Raw genomic sequence first — 18,268 nt, forward strand, 5'->3', positions numbered from 1 at the left:
TCCAACCAAAAATTGTGACAAGGTTGTGGTGCAATTTGGCACACTTTTTGGTGCCATTTAGACCATGCCCCTTTTTGGACAAGTCAGAAAAACATAGTCATTGTGACACAAAGCATGTTGCACCATTTTCTGGTGCAATTTGAATAGTAAATCTACCCCCTTGTATCTAGTTATTCTCATGCTGACCAGTGAGGAAAGTTAGATGTGAAAGTCAGGCATCACCATCAGACATAATTGTAAACTGAAAGCTAGCTAGTATACAATGTATCTAATATTCATGCTTATGCTGACCACCAGTGAAGAAAGTCGGTTGTCAGGTGTCAGAGCCAAGTATCACAGTCAGGTATCAGAGGTCAAGTTTGAAAGTTAGGTGTCAAAGTAAGAAATTTGCCTCAAACTTTCCTTAACATGATGTTTTACAGCCACTGACTCCATTGCCATTTTAACAGTTCTCTAGACCCACCTTTTCCTCCATTCACGGGCAGTGAGTCGCATTACAAATTGAGCCAGATACTAGTCTACTATGAAATGGGTGGTCTTCTATCAAACATGACAAAATCCTGAAAAGAAGTAGAGTCAGCTTGTACCTAATGAGTAAAGAGTTTGGTCACCCCAAAACGTAATTCTCTGTTGTGAGGGCAGAGGTAGCAACCTTTGTTAGGAACAATGGCTTAGCCAATGATGGTGGCGAGCCATACTGCCAAGACTGGAAAAACTGCTAACCCCATCGGCGCACAGGCTCCGTGGTGATTACTGATGAAAAAACTTTTGAAAAGTTCAATTTGGACGATTCAGAGAACTTTTGGTTCAGCCCTAATTTGTTTGAATTGAACCAAAAGTTCACTAAAGTCCCTAAAACTAGTGTGTAATGCTGTCTAAGAGCCATAAAAGCCCAAAAGCATAATACTCAGAGTGCTAAGGCCTGGCTCGCTAAAGCGTATTTGAATTGCGTATTACACATGCTCGGGAGTAGTGCTGAGTGAACCCATACCAAACTTTAAGCAGGGGTTCTTCTACTGCTTCGGTTCGCTCAACACTTGTGATGAACAAATACAGCTGAGTTGAGGCTTGAATCTGACTTCTCTTTTTATTCATGCCAGCAAATATAATGGGTTTGAGGGCATTTATTTATTTCACACATTCATATATCTGATGTCCTCATTAGAGCTCACAGTTTAGTTTTACCTATTAGCATTCTGTGTGATGGACGAGAAACTGGAGGAAACCCATACAAACACAGGCAGAACATACAAACTCCATGCAGATCTTGTAACAATGACTGGGAATTAAAAGCTGTCTGTGCATACAGTCTGGCTTTGCTTCTAATTTCCAGTCATTGTTACAAGGCATGTATAAAGAGTCTAACTTTGTCTTGAAAGAATGCTGCCTTCCAATAGATAGCAGTGTGGAGGTATTATTCCATCCCCCTTATTTGCATATTACCTAGAGGAGCATGAATGGCCTTTTGAGTCTCCTCACTCACTGTCTAAGTGCTCTCCCTAAGAAGAAAAAAACTAACATTTCTGATCCCTGTCCCAGTCCTCTCACTAGCAAAGCCAGACTCCTACTCTACACTGATGAAGGGCAAATACCCTGAAACAGCTGTCTGTGCATGGAGTCTGGCTTTGCTTTTAATTCCCAGTCATTGTTATAAGGCTTGCCTAAAGAGTCTAACTTTGACTTGAAGGAATGCTGCCTTCCAATAGGTGGCACTGTGGAGGTATTATTCCATCTCCCTTATTTGCATATACATATCAGAAACAGAGGGAAGAATTTTAACATTCTGAAAAGTGTGAAATTAAATTATCCCTACATGATAAATCAAAACTCTGCATTTCAAAAATCACTGATTCATTCGGAGTTTTCATTGGCAATACCATAATGGTGGACAACAGTTCTGAGCTTCCTCCAACTCACTGCAGTGGACAATTAGAATTAAAACCTCTAAATTGTTCCGGCTTCTTCTTAAATGCTCTTGGTGCACACAGTAACCATGTGCCACAGGCAATATTAGCTAGTGACTTGTATAATGGAATATCTGGCATTGGCCCCGGAGTGGGTGGCTGTCTACCAGAAGGGAAATTATTGTGCTACCAGGTGACAGAACAGTATGTGAAATCGAAAGTTGGTCCCACAAGCTGGCTGTATCTTTATTTCCAGGAGCCAGAGGTTAGAAAGTTTAGCAGGGAGCAGCTCTCTAGCCGAGGCAGCTACATCCCAGTGGAGATGCTGGAACGGCCAGCGTCTGTGAGAGCTTCTTCCATGCCACGTCTGGCAGAGAACCCCCAGGTAAATAAAGAAATGCAATCCCTCTGTTCTCAACCACGATTGTTTCTCTACAAATTAGTAATTTACACATTCACACGTCACAGTATCTAATCTTACTGGACAACAAACCAACAATCTACTGCAAGAACATCTGTACCAGTCCAGGTTGACCTATAACCCACACAGTCTGCTGCTTTTCCTGTTTGTCTATCTGCTCTTTTGTTGAATTACTCTACTATCATTTCACTTGTTTTCAAGGGGTTTGCTTTGCTTGTTTCCATTGTTTTGTACTTTTTGTACTTCTGTTTGTTTCTGAGTTTTGTTTTCTCTATTTTTAAGAAACGATGCTATTTTTTGATCACATGACCATTTAGTTTATACTTTATAATTAGTGGGGAACTACCGTAACCAAAACCGTTGACTTTCTATGAAAAACATTAAAGTAAAAAAGTAGAGTTTCTTCATAAATGTTTTTTAAAAGTATCTTTTTATGAAATTGTGTACATACCAGGGGGTGCTGATAGTAATAAGTCTCTGGTTTGCCCTATTTCACCTACTTTTAAACTAATCATCCCTTTATCACATCAAAGTCTTTTGTGTGTCTGACCTAAATTTATGGTTATAGCCTGATTTACTTAATTGTCTTTGCAGCTCTGAATTGAACATGTCTTCGAAACAGCAAGATAAGCTTTCAATAGGAATCTTATTTCTTCAAGACAAAGTGGGCATACTCAACAGAAATTGGTAGACCTTCATTTTGACATTCTGCAACGTTCCGGCCTCATTGCCGGATCAGCCAATTTCTGGATTCCCTTCGATCCCTTTGGAAAGCTTGTCTTAACATTTGCAGACAATATTCACTTCAGATTGGCTAAAACTATGAAATGTAGGGCAAACACATTAAAAAACAATAAACTTTGATTTGCCCAAACTATTATGTCTAAAAGCTGGCCAAATAGAAAAGGCCAAGGACTTATCAGCACCCCTTTGTATTGTTAATTTGCTTTTCAGTAGTTCCCCTTTAATTAGCATCTTTATTTATTGCGTATTTATAAAAATAATTTTATATTTTACTTTATATTTAATAAAGGGACAGATAATCCTCCATGTATTTATTCCCTTAGGTCTCATGCATATGACTTCATTACAGATTTAGGGTGAATTCACACGAACGTATATCGGCTCGGTTTTTACGCCGAGCCGATATACGTTGTCCTCGTGTGCAGGGGGGGGGGGGGGAGGATGGAAGAGCCAGGAGCAGGAACTGAGCTCCCGCCCCCTCTCTGCCTCCTCTCCACCCCTCTGCACTATTTGCAATGAGAGGAGGCGGGACAAGGGTGGGGCTAAGTTCCGAGAATTAGCCCCGCTCCGCCTCTCCCCATTGCAAATAGTGCAGAGGGGCGGAGAGGAGGCAGAGAGGGGGCGGGAGCTCAGTTCATGCTCCTGGCTCTTCCATCCCCCCCCCCTGCACACGAGGACGACATATATCGGCTCGGCGTGAAAACCGAGCCGATATACGTTCGTGTGAATGCACCCTTATATTGTACTGATCCACATTACCGAGCCCATAGATCTATATGGTATCTTCATACAGATGTACCAAAGTTTAACATGACTTAAGTTGTATTCTATAACACAACTTGCTGCAGTCCTTTGTTACGTATGGAAAAAATATTGTTTCAATGTGAACAATGTCAAAATGTTATAGACAAAGATGTTCCACAGGAGTTGCTTTAGTAACCCTTCTCTGGGCTAGAACATTCTCCAATTTTGGATGCCCATCAATGAAGACTTGGATAACAGCTTAATGGAAGAAATAATCTTCAACCAAAGTTGCGGATCGAGTAAATTTGGAGTTTTCAGTTTTTGACTAGAGCTAGATTATACTTAGATTAAAAAATTTAGCGTTCCAAGTCAATTTTTTAAGGTTCTTTTTCTATCCAATAGCGTGAAATCTCTACTTTAATCCAATTTAGGTTTCCAACACTTTTGTCACTACTAGCACCATAAAAAAGACACTTGTACTTATACTGAGGTGAACAAGAAATGACTAGGTAACAGGTTAGAAGTTGTATGTCCAGATATTTTCTTCCTTTTTTTGCTCACTTTGGCCTTGCAGGTTCTGTCCGATGTCAGCTCCATGCGACGTTCCTTCTCCACAACAGCAGACAAGCGTGCACGTAGCTCCTGGCTAGAAGACTTCCCTTTAGATACAAGAGGTCTAGATAGTGGGTACAAGCAGCAGAAACGCAGCTACCATGCATCTTTAAGACTATCTACTCATCGAATGAGTACAGATACAGGTTGGTCAGAATTATATGGAAATTATGTGTGGATACAAAGATTTGATCACTATTAGATAAGCTTCATATTAAAAGATCATTTTCCTTCAAGTGATTTTACCAGTCATGGTACAGGTAGTATAACATTTGCTTAAATGTGAAATTTCTGGACAGTAGTTGTTGAGCACATTGACCTAGACATTCAGATGTGTCTACTCTTACCTTGCTTACATTTTGTTAAGGATTTCAATTTCTCATGATACAAAAACAATCCTTTTTAGCATTGAAGCTTATGGTGATGGAAAACCCATGGATTGATTTTTCATCGTATGCCAATCATCTTAGAATATGTTGAGTTAAAGACCAAGTTAACAGAGGACACATCTGGGACAACTAAAAATAATGTTTACAACTCCTGATTATTGTTGAGCAAACTGAACAGTAGAACCCTGTTTTGGGTCTAACTTTTTCTAAAAGTTTTAGTAAGACACGAACCCAAGCAATGCCTTCACCAAAGTTCAACTCGAAACAGAGTTCTACTGGTTTGGTTCTCTCAACACTAGTCCTGAACACTGGTTGCGGCGGTTCTGGAATTGCTGCCTTGCTGATAGTCTGGGCTGGTTTTGGATGTGTTTCTACATCTTCTGGCTCAGTGGGTGTAGTGTTAGGTGTGACGTGCTTGGCCGCACATGTGGGTAATTCTACGGCTATTTAACCTGGCCTGATACCAAGCTGAACTGCGGTTGATTTTTAGTCTCTGTCTGGCTGAGCTAGCACTCAGAGCTCTGGTCCTGGAGCAATCAGTTACCTGCTGCATCTCAAGTTATGTATTGCGCTTGTTTTCATTTCTAGTTTGGGTTTTCTTGTGTTTTCCTTTTCCCACGTATGATCAACGAGGGTCCGAGGTACATGATCAGGGCTGTCCTTATCAGGGTGATCGCCCTGTGTTCAGGAAGGGCCCTTCACTGTGTTTGGTTATATAGGAACAATGTTTTCAATATTTTGGTTCTATCCCTGTTTTGGTGTTTGTTCATTTGCATTTGTGGGAGATCTGCGGGTGATAGATCCAGCGCATCCTGCTTGGATGTAACAACACAGCTCTATAACTCTTTCTATGGGTCATTAACCCCTTCCCACTCCAGGACGTACCGGTACGTCCTGGGAGCCTGGTACTTCCCACAGCAGGACGTACCGGTGCATCCTGGGGATAGCGCGAGATCACATATGATCCAGCGCTATCCCGCAGCGGGAGCCGGCTGTCAGTCACAGCCAGCGTCCCGCTGCAACAGCGGGGGAGCATCGGAGATGCGCCCCCCGCTGTTAACCCCTTCCCTGCCGCGATCTAAGTAGATCGCGGCAGGGAAAGAGTTCACAAAGGGAACGCGCTCCCTCTATGTCTCCGGCCGATGTCATTGCGAGAGCCCGGCCTGTCACCATGGCAACAGGACGCCAGACACTGGCATCCTGTATTGCCTGTGCCTATAATCGCTGTACAGTAGCTCTGCCATGCCTTATCACAGTGATCATAGGTACAGTGCTGCAAGTCCCTCAGAGGGACTCAAACAGTGTAAAAAGAAGAAAAGAAAAGTGTAAAAAAAAAGAAAAATGTAAAAAAAATGTAAAAAAAACCCTTTTTTATGCTTTTTCTAATATTAGCATAAAAAAAATTAAAACCCCACATATTGGGTATTGACGCGTCCGTAATGACGTCTACAAAAAGTTGAACACACTTTTTATTTTGTACGACAAAAAGCGTAAAAAAAACCCGCTAAAAAACAGAGGCAAAATGCTAATTTTTAGCATTTTGCCTCCCAAAAAATGCAATAAAAGTGATCAAAAAAGCTGTACATTCCCCAAAATGGTACCAATAAAAACTACAGCTCGTCTCACAAAAAATAAGCCCTCATAGAGCTCCGTACATAGAAAAATAAAAAAGTTACAGGACTTTAAATGCAGCTATAGAGAAAAAAAAAAAGATTTCCAAAAAAAAGTTTTATTGCAAAAAAGTGTAAAAACCTAAAAAAAATATAACAATTTTGGTATCGTTGTTACCGTACCGAACCACAGAAAAAATTTTGTGTGCCATTTATGCTGCATGATTAACGTTGTAAAAAAAAAGAAAAAGAAATCTATGTCAGAATTGATGCGTTTTCTCTCCCTGTTATCATAAAAAAAAAATTTTTACGATATAGTCTATGTACCCAAAAGTGGCACCGATAAAAACTACAGCTTGCCACGCAAAAAACAAGCCCTTATAAGGCCGCGTCGGCTGAAAAATAAAAAAAATATGGCTTTTGAAAAATGGAGATGGAAAAATACCAAAAAATTGCTTGGTCCTCAACGCCAAAATAGGCCGTCATATTAAGGGGTTAAAGCCTTGTATAACACTCACAGTATTAGGAAAGGCTTTTATGGCTCTTAGGGGTCGTGGTAAACATTTGGTGCAGTTTGAACTAATTTGGACCAAACCAAACTATTTGCAAAGGTTCGGCAAACTGGCTGAACTGTACTTTTCAGAAGTTTGCCCGTCACTATTCCTGACTAATAAAATTGTTGAATCACCATTTCCTTAAAATTGACACGTCTCTCAGGTATTCTATATTCTCATATCTGAGGGCAGCGTAAAATAGAGGGCAGGCACTGATCTCAGGTAGATTGGAGTCAGTATTTTCATTAAAAAAAGCTGCTCAAATGATGTCTGAACTTATACAGAAAGCCTGTGAGTCCTGCTTCACCTGCCCATACACATAAAAAAGTTGGCAATCACTCTGTGTGGGCAGGGAAGCAGGACTCACAGGCTTCCTCTATCATGGTGTGGCAGCATATAAACATCTTTTTACATGAAAATACTGAATCAAATTATATGTTCTTGAGTTATCTTCTCCTCTATCCTATGCTGCCTTCAGATATCGAAGCATATGAAACCTGGCAGAACCTCTTTAACCCCTTAGCAACATTCCTTGTGATGTGCATGGGGATTGTTTGAAGCAGGGATAGGATAACAGAAGGGACACAATAAACTGCAATACTGTATTGCAGTGTATTACACAAGCAACCAAGATATCACGTGTTCAAGTTCCAATAGGGGACTTAAAATACATATAAATAAAAAATAAGAAGTTAAAAAAAACAGAAGCATCGGTCCCATTGAAAGCAATGGAAATAAAAATTAGGGATGGCGCCATAGCCATAAGGAGGAAAAAATAGCAATCATAAAAATTTTTTTCTACTTACCAGGTGTCAGGCGGAGCAACAATAACCAATTGTGTTCCGCCTGCACCAGTAATCCAAGTTTGCTTTTCACAAATTTCTTTACCAGAGAAATAACAGCAACGCGTTTCAGCATCAACTGATGCCTTTATCAAGCTCCAAAGGCATCAGTTGATGCTGAAACGCGTTGCTGTTATTTTCCATGTAAACGGTGTTTGGGAATAAAAACTTTGCTTGCTATGAACGGTGATTCCTAGAAGCTTTTTCCCATTTTTTGCAAAGGGTTACAGTGTAGCGCAGCTAATAAGGTTTTTTCTGCTACTACTTGATTGAAAGCAATGGAAGAACGTTGCGATCCTCTGCCAAAACTGTGACAGCTGTGGCAGCGGATTCTTTACTCCCCGCAGGGAATATTTATACGCACCACGGACCTATGGTGCATGCATGTCCTATCTTTTACAGGTGCGCGCTTTTGCACGCCTGTAAAACACGGACATCTGAACACATCATAGGGAACAAATGCTTCTAATAGACGTGTGGTTTTGTGCACACATAAACACGCTCGTCTGAATCCACTTTAATACATTATCTATATATATCAAATTGAATGTATGCGTGTCTGTCTGTGTGTCTGTCTGTGTGTCTGTCTGTTTGTCCTTTATGCGCTACTACACCATTCATCCGATCGCCATGAAACTTTGGGAAGTTGTTGAGTACACTCCTGGGAAGATTATAGTCATAGTACAACTATCCTACGATAAATGGCGCGCGTGCGAGCGTTGTCGACGGTTACGCCCCCCCCCCCCCCACGTAGATCGTTTAATTTCCATCACTGCCACTAATTCTCTCTGAAATTTGGCACGAGCATTGATTATATCATAAATAGGAAAAGCTAATCGGTCCCAACTCGATTATTTAATTCTAAGCGCAAAAGAATTAGCGTCCAAATTTTACGTACGGAATCTAATTCTCTCACTTCCCAATGTCATAGAAACTTGAGATTTGGCATGAGCATTGAATATGTCATAAATAGGAAAAGCTAATCGGTCCCAACTTGATTATTCAATTCTAAGCGCCAAAGAATTAGCGTCCAAATTTTACGTACGGAATCTAATTTTCTCACTTCCCAATGTCATAGAAACTTGAAATTTGGCACCCGCATTGATTATGTGAAAAATAGGAAAAGTTAATGGGTCCTTACTCGATTATTCAGTTCTAAGCGTAAAAAATTAGCGTCCAAATTTTACGTACGGAATCTAATTCTCTCACTTCCCAATGACATAGAAACTTGAAATTTGGCACGAGCATTGATTATGTCATAAATAGGAAGAGTTAATGGGTCCTAACTCGATTATTCAATTCTAAGCGCAAAAGAATTAGCGTCCAAATTATACGTACGGAATCTAATTCTCTCACTTTCCAATGTCGTAGAAACATGAAATTTGGCATGAGCATTGATTATGTCATAAATAGGAAACGGTAATCGGTCCCAACTTGATTATTCAATTCTAAGCGCAAAAGAATTAGTGTCCAAATTTTACGTACGGAATTTAATTTTCTCACTTCCCAATGACATAGAAACTTGAAATTTGGCACGAGCATTGATTATGTCATAAATAGGAAATGTTATGCATTACTACACCATTCATCCAATCGCCATGAAACTTTGGGAAGTTGTTGAGTACACTCCTGGGAAGATTACTGGCATAGTACATCTATCCTACGATAGGTAGCACGCGTGCGAGCGTCATCGACAGTTATGCCCCGTTTGATTTCCATCTCAAGCACGAAAGCAAAAGGCATTACGAGCAACGGGATGAGTGTTCAACCAGAAAATGATGCATCCGCCGAACGTTTCGCAAGACAATTGAGAATGCTGAGGTAAAATGAAGTTGTGCTGTGATTGGTTGCTACTTCTTATACTACTGAGGTTACATGAAAGCTGCGCTGTGATTGGTTGTTATATATTATACTGCTGAGGTAACATGAAAGCTGCGCTGTGATTGGTTGTTATATATTATACTGCTGAGGTAACATGAAAGCTGCGCTATGATTGGGTGCTATATATTATAAAGCTGAGGTAACATGTAAGCTGCGCTGCGATTGGTTGTTATTTATTATACCACTGAGGTAACATGAAAGCTGCGCTGTGATTGGTTGTTATCTAGATATATAAAAACGAATGTATGTATGTATGTATGTCTGTCTTCACAGCAACGCGCGACGGGTAAGCTAGTGGTAAATAAAATGGTGTCATTACAAAATTCAACTTGTCTTGTAAAAAGGAAGCCCTCATTATGTCAATGGAAAAATAAAAATCATATGGCTCTTGGAAGCGGAGGATTAAAAGTTGCAGAGTCCGCAAGTGTTTAAAGCGGTTGCCCAAGTTTACTGATGTCACAGGGGCTGCAGCCAATACCAGAGCTTATCGATCGATCACTATGCTCTGTCATTGGCTGTAGCCTTTGTAAACACAGACCGGAGCGGAAATTTTTGCGTGTGCAATACACAGTGACTAGAACTCAATTGATTGCAATGGGTTCATTCTCACAGTTCTTTTTTTATGCATACATTCCACTCATGCGAAAACAAGTGACATGCTCTCTCTTTGTGTAAATTTGCGCAGCAAAGGTCCCCATAGGACTTAATGGGGGTGCGCAAATGCGCACATATGTAAGCATGGGTATGTTCAAAACACTGCGCATACCTGCGAACACTGGCTTTCAAATCAGGGCGAAGGTGATTTCAAGCCTGTGTAAATGAGCGGTGCCTCTGTAAGTACACTCAGTATTTTCGAAGGCACTGGTGCAAAAAGCACACCTACACTGTGTATATACATTGCGCAGAAGCAAGCGGTTTTGCGCTTACTCCCGTATGCGGCCGGCTTTAAGCACAGCTTGGGGCTCACTCACACCGGCATATGTAGCCCGCATATTACACGTGTATTTTGCATACTCCTAAAATATGCAGTACACAGCAAATATGCATGAACATGTATATTTGCTGCATGTTACATTCCCATAGCCTATATTGGTGCGCATTATGCACCAAAATTCGACATGCTGTGGGTTCTTTTCGCGCAAGTAATATGCATGTGTAAAAAATGTAAGTGTGAGTGGCCCAATAGAAATCACTAATGTATTGGGGGCGACATACACCTGTGTGAGCCCTTGAGGACATGCCATGTTTCCATAGGTTGAGAATCTAGGGTACAAAGAAGTTGGAAGCATAGAGTAAAAAAGAAAGGCCTTTCTATGTTACCCTTTGTACCCTACAGGCCATCGATTAGACAGTCACCGTTCAGGAGGAAGAGAGAGGGGTCGTTCTAAGGAAAGAAAACACCTTTTATCACCTGATCCGTCACGTTGCAATTCAGAGGAAAGAAACCCGCAAGCTGCATGTGAGCATAGGGATCACCAGTTATCACCTGGTCATACCCATGACAGTGTGCAGGTAAGGAAGATATCACTGTGTGTACCAAGCATTCAGAAGACTAAGATCTGTGATGATCGGGGTAACCGGTACTTTGTATTCTTCAAAGGGATTTTACAAAGGAAGACTTTTATTTAATGTCATTCAGACTGGTCATAAAATTGGTCATTAATGCCATCTGAGTGGGTCCAGCAGCTGGGACCTGACTGACCTTCAGTGACAGCACACTGACTTAAATGGGAATTAACAAAATCTTAAAGTGCACTCCTTTGAAGGTTTTAGTAAACTCTTGAGGCTCAGTGGATCTCTTGCAGAGATCAAATTGGTGTAGTAAATCTTGCAGGCAATGGAAATGAGTTCTTCTTCAGAATGAAAAAGCTATCTTTCTACTGTGACCTATAGTTAATTTAATGTAAGTTAATATCCATCCCATTAAAGGGGTGTCTAGGGTTAGAAAAACATGGCTGTTTTTTTTCCAAACACAGTGCCACCCTTGTCCGTGGTTTGTGTCTGGTATTGCAGCTCATCTCCAATTCATTTCAATGAAGCTGAGCTGCAATACCAGACACAACCTCACAGACAAGGGTGATGCTGTGTTTGGAAGAAAGCAGCCATGTTTTTCTAACTCTGGACAACCCCTTTAAGGAGCCTTGAAACATGTCTAGGGGTATCAATCGAAGCTATTTGTAGACAGCTGTTTCAGATTTATTGCTTCTCGTCAGTATGGAGCATGGTATTGGTTGTCTGCAAAAGACGCCTTTGTTGCAGCTCTCAGGGTTACTGGTTCTCCTTGCGGAGGATCCAGCTGGTACGGGCAGTAGTGTTGATGGAACCAAACCAATAGAACCCTATTACAGGTTAAACTTTGCTAAAAAAAAATAAGTTTGGCGAGACTCGGACCTCAGGAGGCTTGTTTTTGCTGAACCGAAAGTTCATAAAACCCTCTAAAATGAGTATTGAACATTGTCTAAGAGACCTGAAATGGTGGTGGCTGAATGAATATGGCTCATTAGTTAGCACTGTTGTCTTGTAGCACAGAGGCCCAGGGTTCAAATCTGACCAAGGGAAAAATCTGCATGGAGTTTGTATGTTTTCTTTCTTTTTCTTCTTCTTCTTCTTGCTGTTCTCCTTCTTATCCTACAGAGAAAGAAAAATCTGTGTAGTGGCTCAGCGGTTAGCACTGTTGCCTTGCAGCGCTGAGGTCCTAGGTTCAAATCTGACAAAGGGCAACATCTGCATGGACTTTGTAAAACTTCATGCAAATGTCGTCCCCAGTCAGATCTGAAGCACTTCAAGGCAACAGTGCTAACCACTGAGTCACATCCATTGAAGGACCCCTACCTTAGACAATGTTCAATAATAGCTTTAAGAGGTTTAATAAATTTCTAAACCAAATCGAATTTTATGAAGAAATTCTGAGAAATGGTTGAATTGAGCTTTTGAAAAATTTGCTAATTTCTGTTACGGAGTCTTACATCCAATGTCCATGAGAAAAAGTATGCAAATTATCTCTCATCCAGAGAGAAGAAAACTCTCTCTCTAACACCTTTGAGGAAGAAAAACATCTCTTGCCAACTGCATAACCTCTTTAAAATGTCTTTTTTATTGACTTTGTAGAATCTCGTAGCCATTATATTGCCATTGGATATCTTGTTTTTAGTGATTTATCAACCTACTTTGAGTTGCATTTATAAAATTTTGTTTTGTCCTTAATAGATGCTTGACTCATTGAATGAAAGCTGCATTCCTTCTGACACCAGCACCCCAAGACGTGGGCGACGCCAACTTCCTACTGTGCCTGCAACCCCACGACCTCTTATTTCCTTTTCTTCTTTAATCCGCCGACAGAAACACAGCTCACCTCCCCTCAATGGCAGCGACAGTACACCACCTCTTCCTAGTGAACCAGGCCTGAGTGAGTCTTCCTGTTCCCTCCATGGGCATCACAGCTCACAGTCAACTCCTCAGCACTATATCTCAGAGCCATATTTGGCCCTACATGAGGAGCTTCAAAGCTCAGACTGCCCAACTGAGGACACACTCACCTTTGAGGTTGCTGTGGCTACCAGTCTAGGTCGTTCTAACACCATTGGCGGTGCTCCATTACGTCAAGGGTGGCAGATGCCCAATGGTCATTATCGTCGCAGAAGAAAGGGCGGGATACCACCTGTGATAGCTTCTCGGGAATTAAGTGACACAGAAGAAGATGATCGTTGTTAAATGAAAGCGGGGCATGCTTACTGCGCTACAGCAGAAATTACTTCAATGGCCCCTCCATGACATCTCCAAACCTCTTCCAGAGGAGCCCCACAGCACTCACTGCCAGTCCTGTTACCTAAACCACAAATCCACGCAATGCCATAAAACATGGTTGAAGCCTGGATCTTAATATCGTGCCAAAACAGAATTAAACTGTCATGAAGACACATGCAAGAGCTTAAAGGGGAGGCATGGAGACATACATCCTTAGTAGAAAAGGGGAAGTGAGTGGTCTAGATTATGTAAGTAGATGGTGGAGATCACTGCCTATCATGAGTTCATTACTGACTGATACTTTGCTATCATTTGCCAATACTAGAACTCAACTCTTCAAATATTGACAATTGATCATTGCCAAAGTGATCTACCTTTAATCAAGGTAACGTATGTTAAAAATACTTTCTAAAACAGTGATGCCAACCTGTGTAAAGGGTACGTTTATTGAATGGACAGCCATGGGGTCTGGTCAGTGATGGATAAACCAATGTACTGGAGGATTTCTTATGCACTTGTGTGATGTTTATATAACAGTGATATGCAAAGATGGTTTGTTAGGAGGAAATTCTGACTTTTTGTTAAGTGCTTTCTCTGAGCCCATAAGCCCTTGTCATTGTAGAAGACAATGCAGATCTATATTTTGTTTACATATATCAAAATACTCTACTTACTTCAGTTAAAATATAAGCATGCTTCACTTACATGAATGTTATGGACCCATGGGTTTAAAGGGTTCTCTCAATAAGGGAGGCTTAAAGGGGTTATAGAGGCAAACAAAACTTTTGGGAAGTTGCTCAGCCTGTGGCAAAAGCACAAAAGAAGAAGCATTCACCTCACCCAATCCTCCACTGCTCCCATTCTGATGGTGCTTAGCCCCTTGGTGCTCTCTTCTTCCTACTACAACAGCAATGATGTCATCAACAACAGGGACATGTGACTTCTGCAGGCAGTCACTGGCTCACTTTGGAGAGTGATTTGGTTGCTGTGGCCACACATCCAGTTGTCAATACTTTATCACTGCTGCAGCAGGAACTAGGCAACGGCAGTTGGCCTAGCACTATTGGAATGGGAGCTGTGTGGAATAAGGTGAGATGAGTATGTCTTTTTTATATTTTTACCATAGGCTGAGTAGCTTACCAAAAATTTTACTTGGCGGGATAACCCCTTTAAACAGTGTTGTAAATAAACCCAAGCCACATGGTAGTCACATATTCATTTTTGTCAGACAGGCATCACTTATTAGTTACACATCAGCCAATGGTTTTAATACTTGCAACAGCAAATTGCAATGCCCTTTATATAGATTCAAGTGAAATGTTAAGTCTAAAGGAACCAGTTTTCTAATTCCAATGATCTGTAGTAACTCAATTCAGCATCTGCAAGATTACAGCAACCACTTACCAATGCCCATAAATCGTAAACATTGTCTACGTTTTAGTCACTGCCAAAATGTCATTTTTCTATCTAAAAGTACCATATTTGATCATATTTGTTCATTTTACATGGCACATCAGTGCAAAATACAATATGGCATAATGATGTCATAGATGCTGCGGTTCATAATCATACAGTTAATGGGAGTTAATTGACATATTGTTATCGATCCATCTAGTCAACAGAATATATAATTTAGTTCATATGTACACAACATAATACCCCCTTTCTGATTTTGTATCATCATTAGTATTGAGTGAATCATACCAGTAGAATCCTATTTTGGTTTTGAGTGAACCCTAACCAAAGTTCTACCTGAAATGTGGTTCTACTGGTTCGGTTCAATCAACACTATTCCAAAAACACTATGTATAACACTATCTAAGAGCCATAAAGGCCCTGTATAGCTCAAAATGTTATAAATGGCTTTTATGGCTCTTAAGCAGTGTTATACACCAGTTTTAGGAATGTTGGTGAACTTCCAGTTCGGTTTGAACTAATTTGGACTGAACCAAACAGTTGGAAAAAGTTAAGCAAACTAGTTGAACCAAACTTTTCAAAAGTTCACTCATCACTAGTCATTATATTTGAAGGACATTATCACCAACATTTTAGGTTATTTAAAATAGCGAAATATTACTAATTCTTGGAATTTTTTTCATATATTTATTTTCAATTAAATCATATTATATTGATTATCTTTTAAAATTATGCCTGAGGGCAGTCCTTAAAAGGACCGCACTCCACAGACTTTTCACAGTATAGAAATGATACATTGCTGATGAGTTAACTGCACCTGAAATTCACCGGTTCGACCCAGACAAATCTACTGCGTTATTGTCAGCTGTATACTGGCTTGTACAACATGCATTTGTATTTTATCTGAGGAAGCAAACAATAAATATGCCCTTATACAATGAATACAATTTACTCACATTGAAATTGGATTATACCTTTTAAGCTTTATATACATAAAGCTGGAAGCCCTTTTTTGTATCATTTATAGGCAAACATTTGCTAGCACTCACGCCAAACATTACATTCAGTATACTGTAGAAGGTGTCCAGTTTGACATATGGGCATCATATCCCTGTTATTTTATCCATTTCCCTATCTGTCAGCAGGGAGGAAGTAAAGTGCTGCAGTAATTCAAGTGTTCTCCAACTCTGTCCTGTATTGAAATAAATAGAGAGTGCAGCCTTCAGATAAAAAAGGACACTAATAAACTGCATAGAGTTCTAATACTTTAAAGGGGTTGTCCCGCGCCGAAACGTTTTTTTTTTTATTAATAGGCCCCCCGTTCGTCGCGAGACAAACCCAATGCATGTGTTAAAAAAAAAAAAGTTTAGTACTTACCCGAATCCCCGCGCTGCGGCGACTTCTTCCTTACCTTAGCAAGATGGCCGCCGGGATCTTCACCCACGATGCACCACGGGTCTTCTCCCATGGTGCACCGTGGGCTCTGTGCGGTCCATTGCCGATTCCAGCCTCCTGATTGGCTGGAATCGGCACACGTGACGGGGCGGAGCTACGAGGACCAGCTCTCTGGCACGAGCGGTCCCATTCACCAGGGAGAAGACCAGACTGCGCAAGCGCGTCTAATCGGGCGATTAGATGCTGAAATTAGACGGCACCATGGAGACGAGGACGCTAGCAACGGAGCAGGTAAGTGAATAACTTCTGTATGGCTCATAATTAATGCACGATGTACATTACAAAGTGCATTAATATGGCCATACAGAAGTGTATAACCCCACTTGCTTTCTGTATTTCGCGGGACAACCCCTTTAATTCTAGATTAGAAAATTACAATTCCACACTGAGGGTTATTTCCTACGAGAACTTTTAGTGGATCACAGGAGGAATTCGTTTAGGTCAGAAGCTCTCCTCAAAGTAAGGAAAATAGGAACAGCATTAAAGTAACCTTATACAAATCCACAACACTCTTACTAAGTTTTTTTTTTTTTTCATTTACAGTCATTTGTAATGAACTTTGATAATCCTCAATCAATTGCCCAATCTGTTGCACTCCATTAAACTTCACCCACAAGAATACTATTTGATACCTTATTAGAAAATATGTCCATGAATTACCAAGCAGCAATAAACCTCCATCCCTTTCTTTACTAAACTGAACCCTCAGATATCACCTCATCTTATATTAGGGTATTAACTGCAGCAATGTCATTGAGGACCTAAACTGTATGTATTGTATCGGTAACTATGACATTGGTGACTGTATAGACAGAGCTGCATTATGCAAGTTTTTGTGATATGTATTTTAGGACACATCACTCGGAGTTTAACACTATATGCCATAATGAGCTAGGAAAATATATAAGAAATGATACAAAGCCATTCATTTTGTAGCACTTGTATTCTTCATATTGTGGATACTATTAGAATTGTGTCCTAGAACTAAGGAAACCCATGCAGCAGAGGCGTAACGTGAAGCTCCTGGGCCCCAATGCAAAACCTGGAACAGGGCCCCCAACTATAATGCTTTATTCATAGTACTGGGCTCCCTATATGGAGAAGAGAGGACTTATGGGCCCCCCAAGGCTCCTGGGCCCGGGTGCAACAGCATCCCCTGCATCCTCTATAGTTATGCCCCTGCCATGCAGTACTGTATATGTCAAATGTATTCAAAGAAGCCGCTAGCCTGTGCTCTATTAAATTGCATCACCTATACGCATAGTGGCACATATTGTCTTCTGCCCTGGCTCAAGAGGCTTATCCAGCACAAGGACAACACATTTCCCTTTATATAGATGTAGTGAAGTTTAACTTATCTGTGATAACTTTCCGCAACACTCTTTCTAAACACAACAAAAGCTATCAAAAAAACTTTTCTTAATGCATCGTGTCAAATTAAACTTTGCATTTGTCTCGATGCTGCATATATGAAGATGTAGCAAAGTCACCAAGACCTAGAATCCGCAGAAGCATTTACCCAATCATAAATTCTTTGTGACAGCATTCCAAGTGCAAAAAGTATATATCTTTCATCTCTTCATTACAAGTGCAACATTTCGCCCATGCTGATCTTTGTCAAGCTTGACAAACGCCAACATGATCGAGCTTGACAAAGACCAAGCATGGTCGAAATGTTGGACTTGTATCAGAGGAATAAAGGATATATACTTATTTTACACCTTGTCACAAAGAATTTCTTAGTTCTTTGGGGAACCTGATTGTCAACATATGTTTCCCTTTAAAAAAAATCTTCAATCTTCAAGGTACATCTTACAGCAGTTCATGAAATATTTAGCATTTTCCATCATTTTACAGTTTTACGTCCTATTTTCAGCAGATTGAAGAGCACTCAGAATGTCACCATAAGAGCCAATTATTGCTATTGTCAAGTAAATGCATTATTATTAAAG

General features: G+C 40.5%; 1 protein-coding gene across 1 annotated transcript in view; it reads left to right on the top strand.

The window, feature by feature from the left end:
- Window positions 1-14,218, top strand: part of CACNA1E (calcium voltage-gated channel subunit alpha1 E) — a 427,487-nt gene extending 413,269 nt beyond the window's left edge. Inside the window, exons 44-47 of the mRNA XM_066597440.1 lie at window positions 2,161-2,289; window positions 4,388-4,571; window positions 11,038-11,213; window positions 12,909-14,218. Of these exons, the coding sequence (XP_066453537.1) occupies window positions 2,161-2,289; window positions 4,388-4,571; window positions 11,038-11,213; window positions 12,909-13,412 (993 nt within the window). The 3' untranslated portion in view covers window positions 13,413-14,218. The remainder of the gene's footprint in view (window positions 1-2,160; window positions 2,290-4,387; window positions 4,572-11,037; window positions 11,214-12,908) is intronic.
- The last annotated feature ends 4,050 nt before the right edge of the window (window positions 14,219-18,268 follow it).

Source organism: Eleutherodactylus coqui, chromosome 3, assembly GCF_035609145.1.
Source record: "Eleutherodactylus coqui strain aEleCoq1 chromosome 3, aEleCoq1.hap1, whole genome shotgun sequence".
In the NCBI taxonomy this organism is placed as follows: domain Eukaryota; kingdom Metazoa; phylum Chordata; class Amphibia; order Anura; family Eleutherodactylidae; genus Eleutherodactylus; species Eleutherodactylus coqui.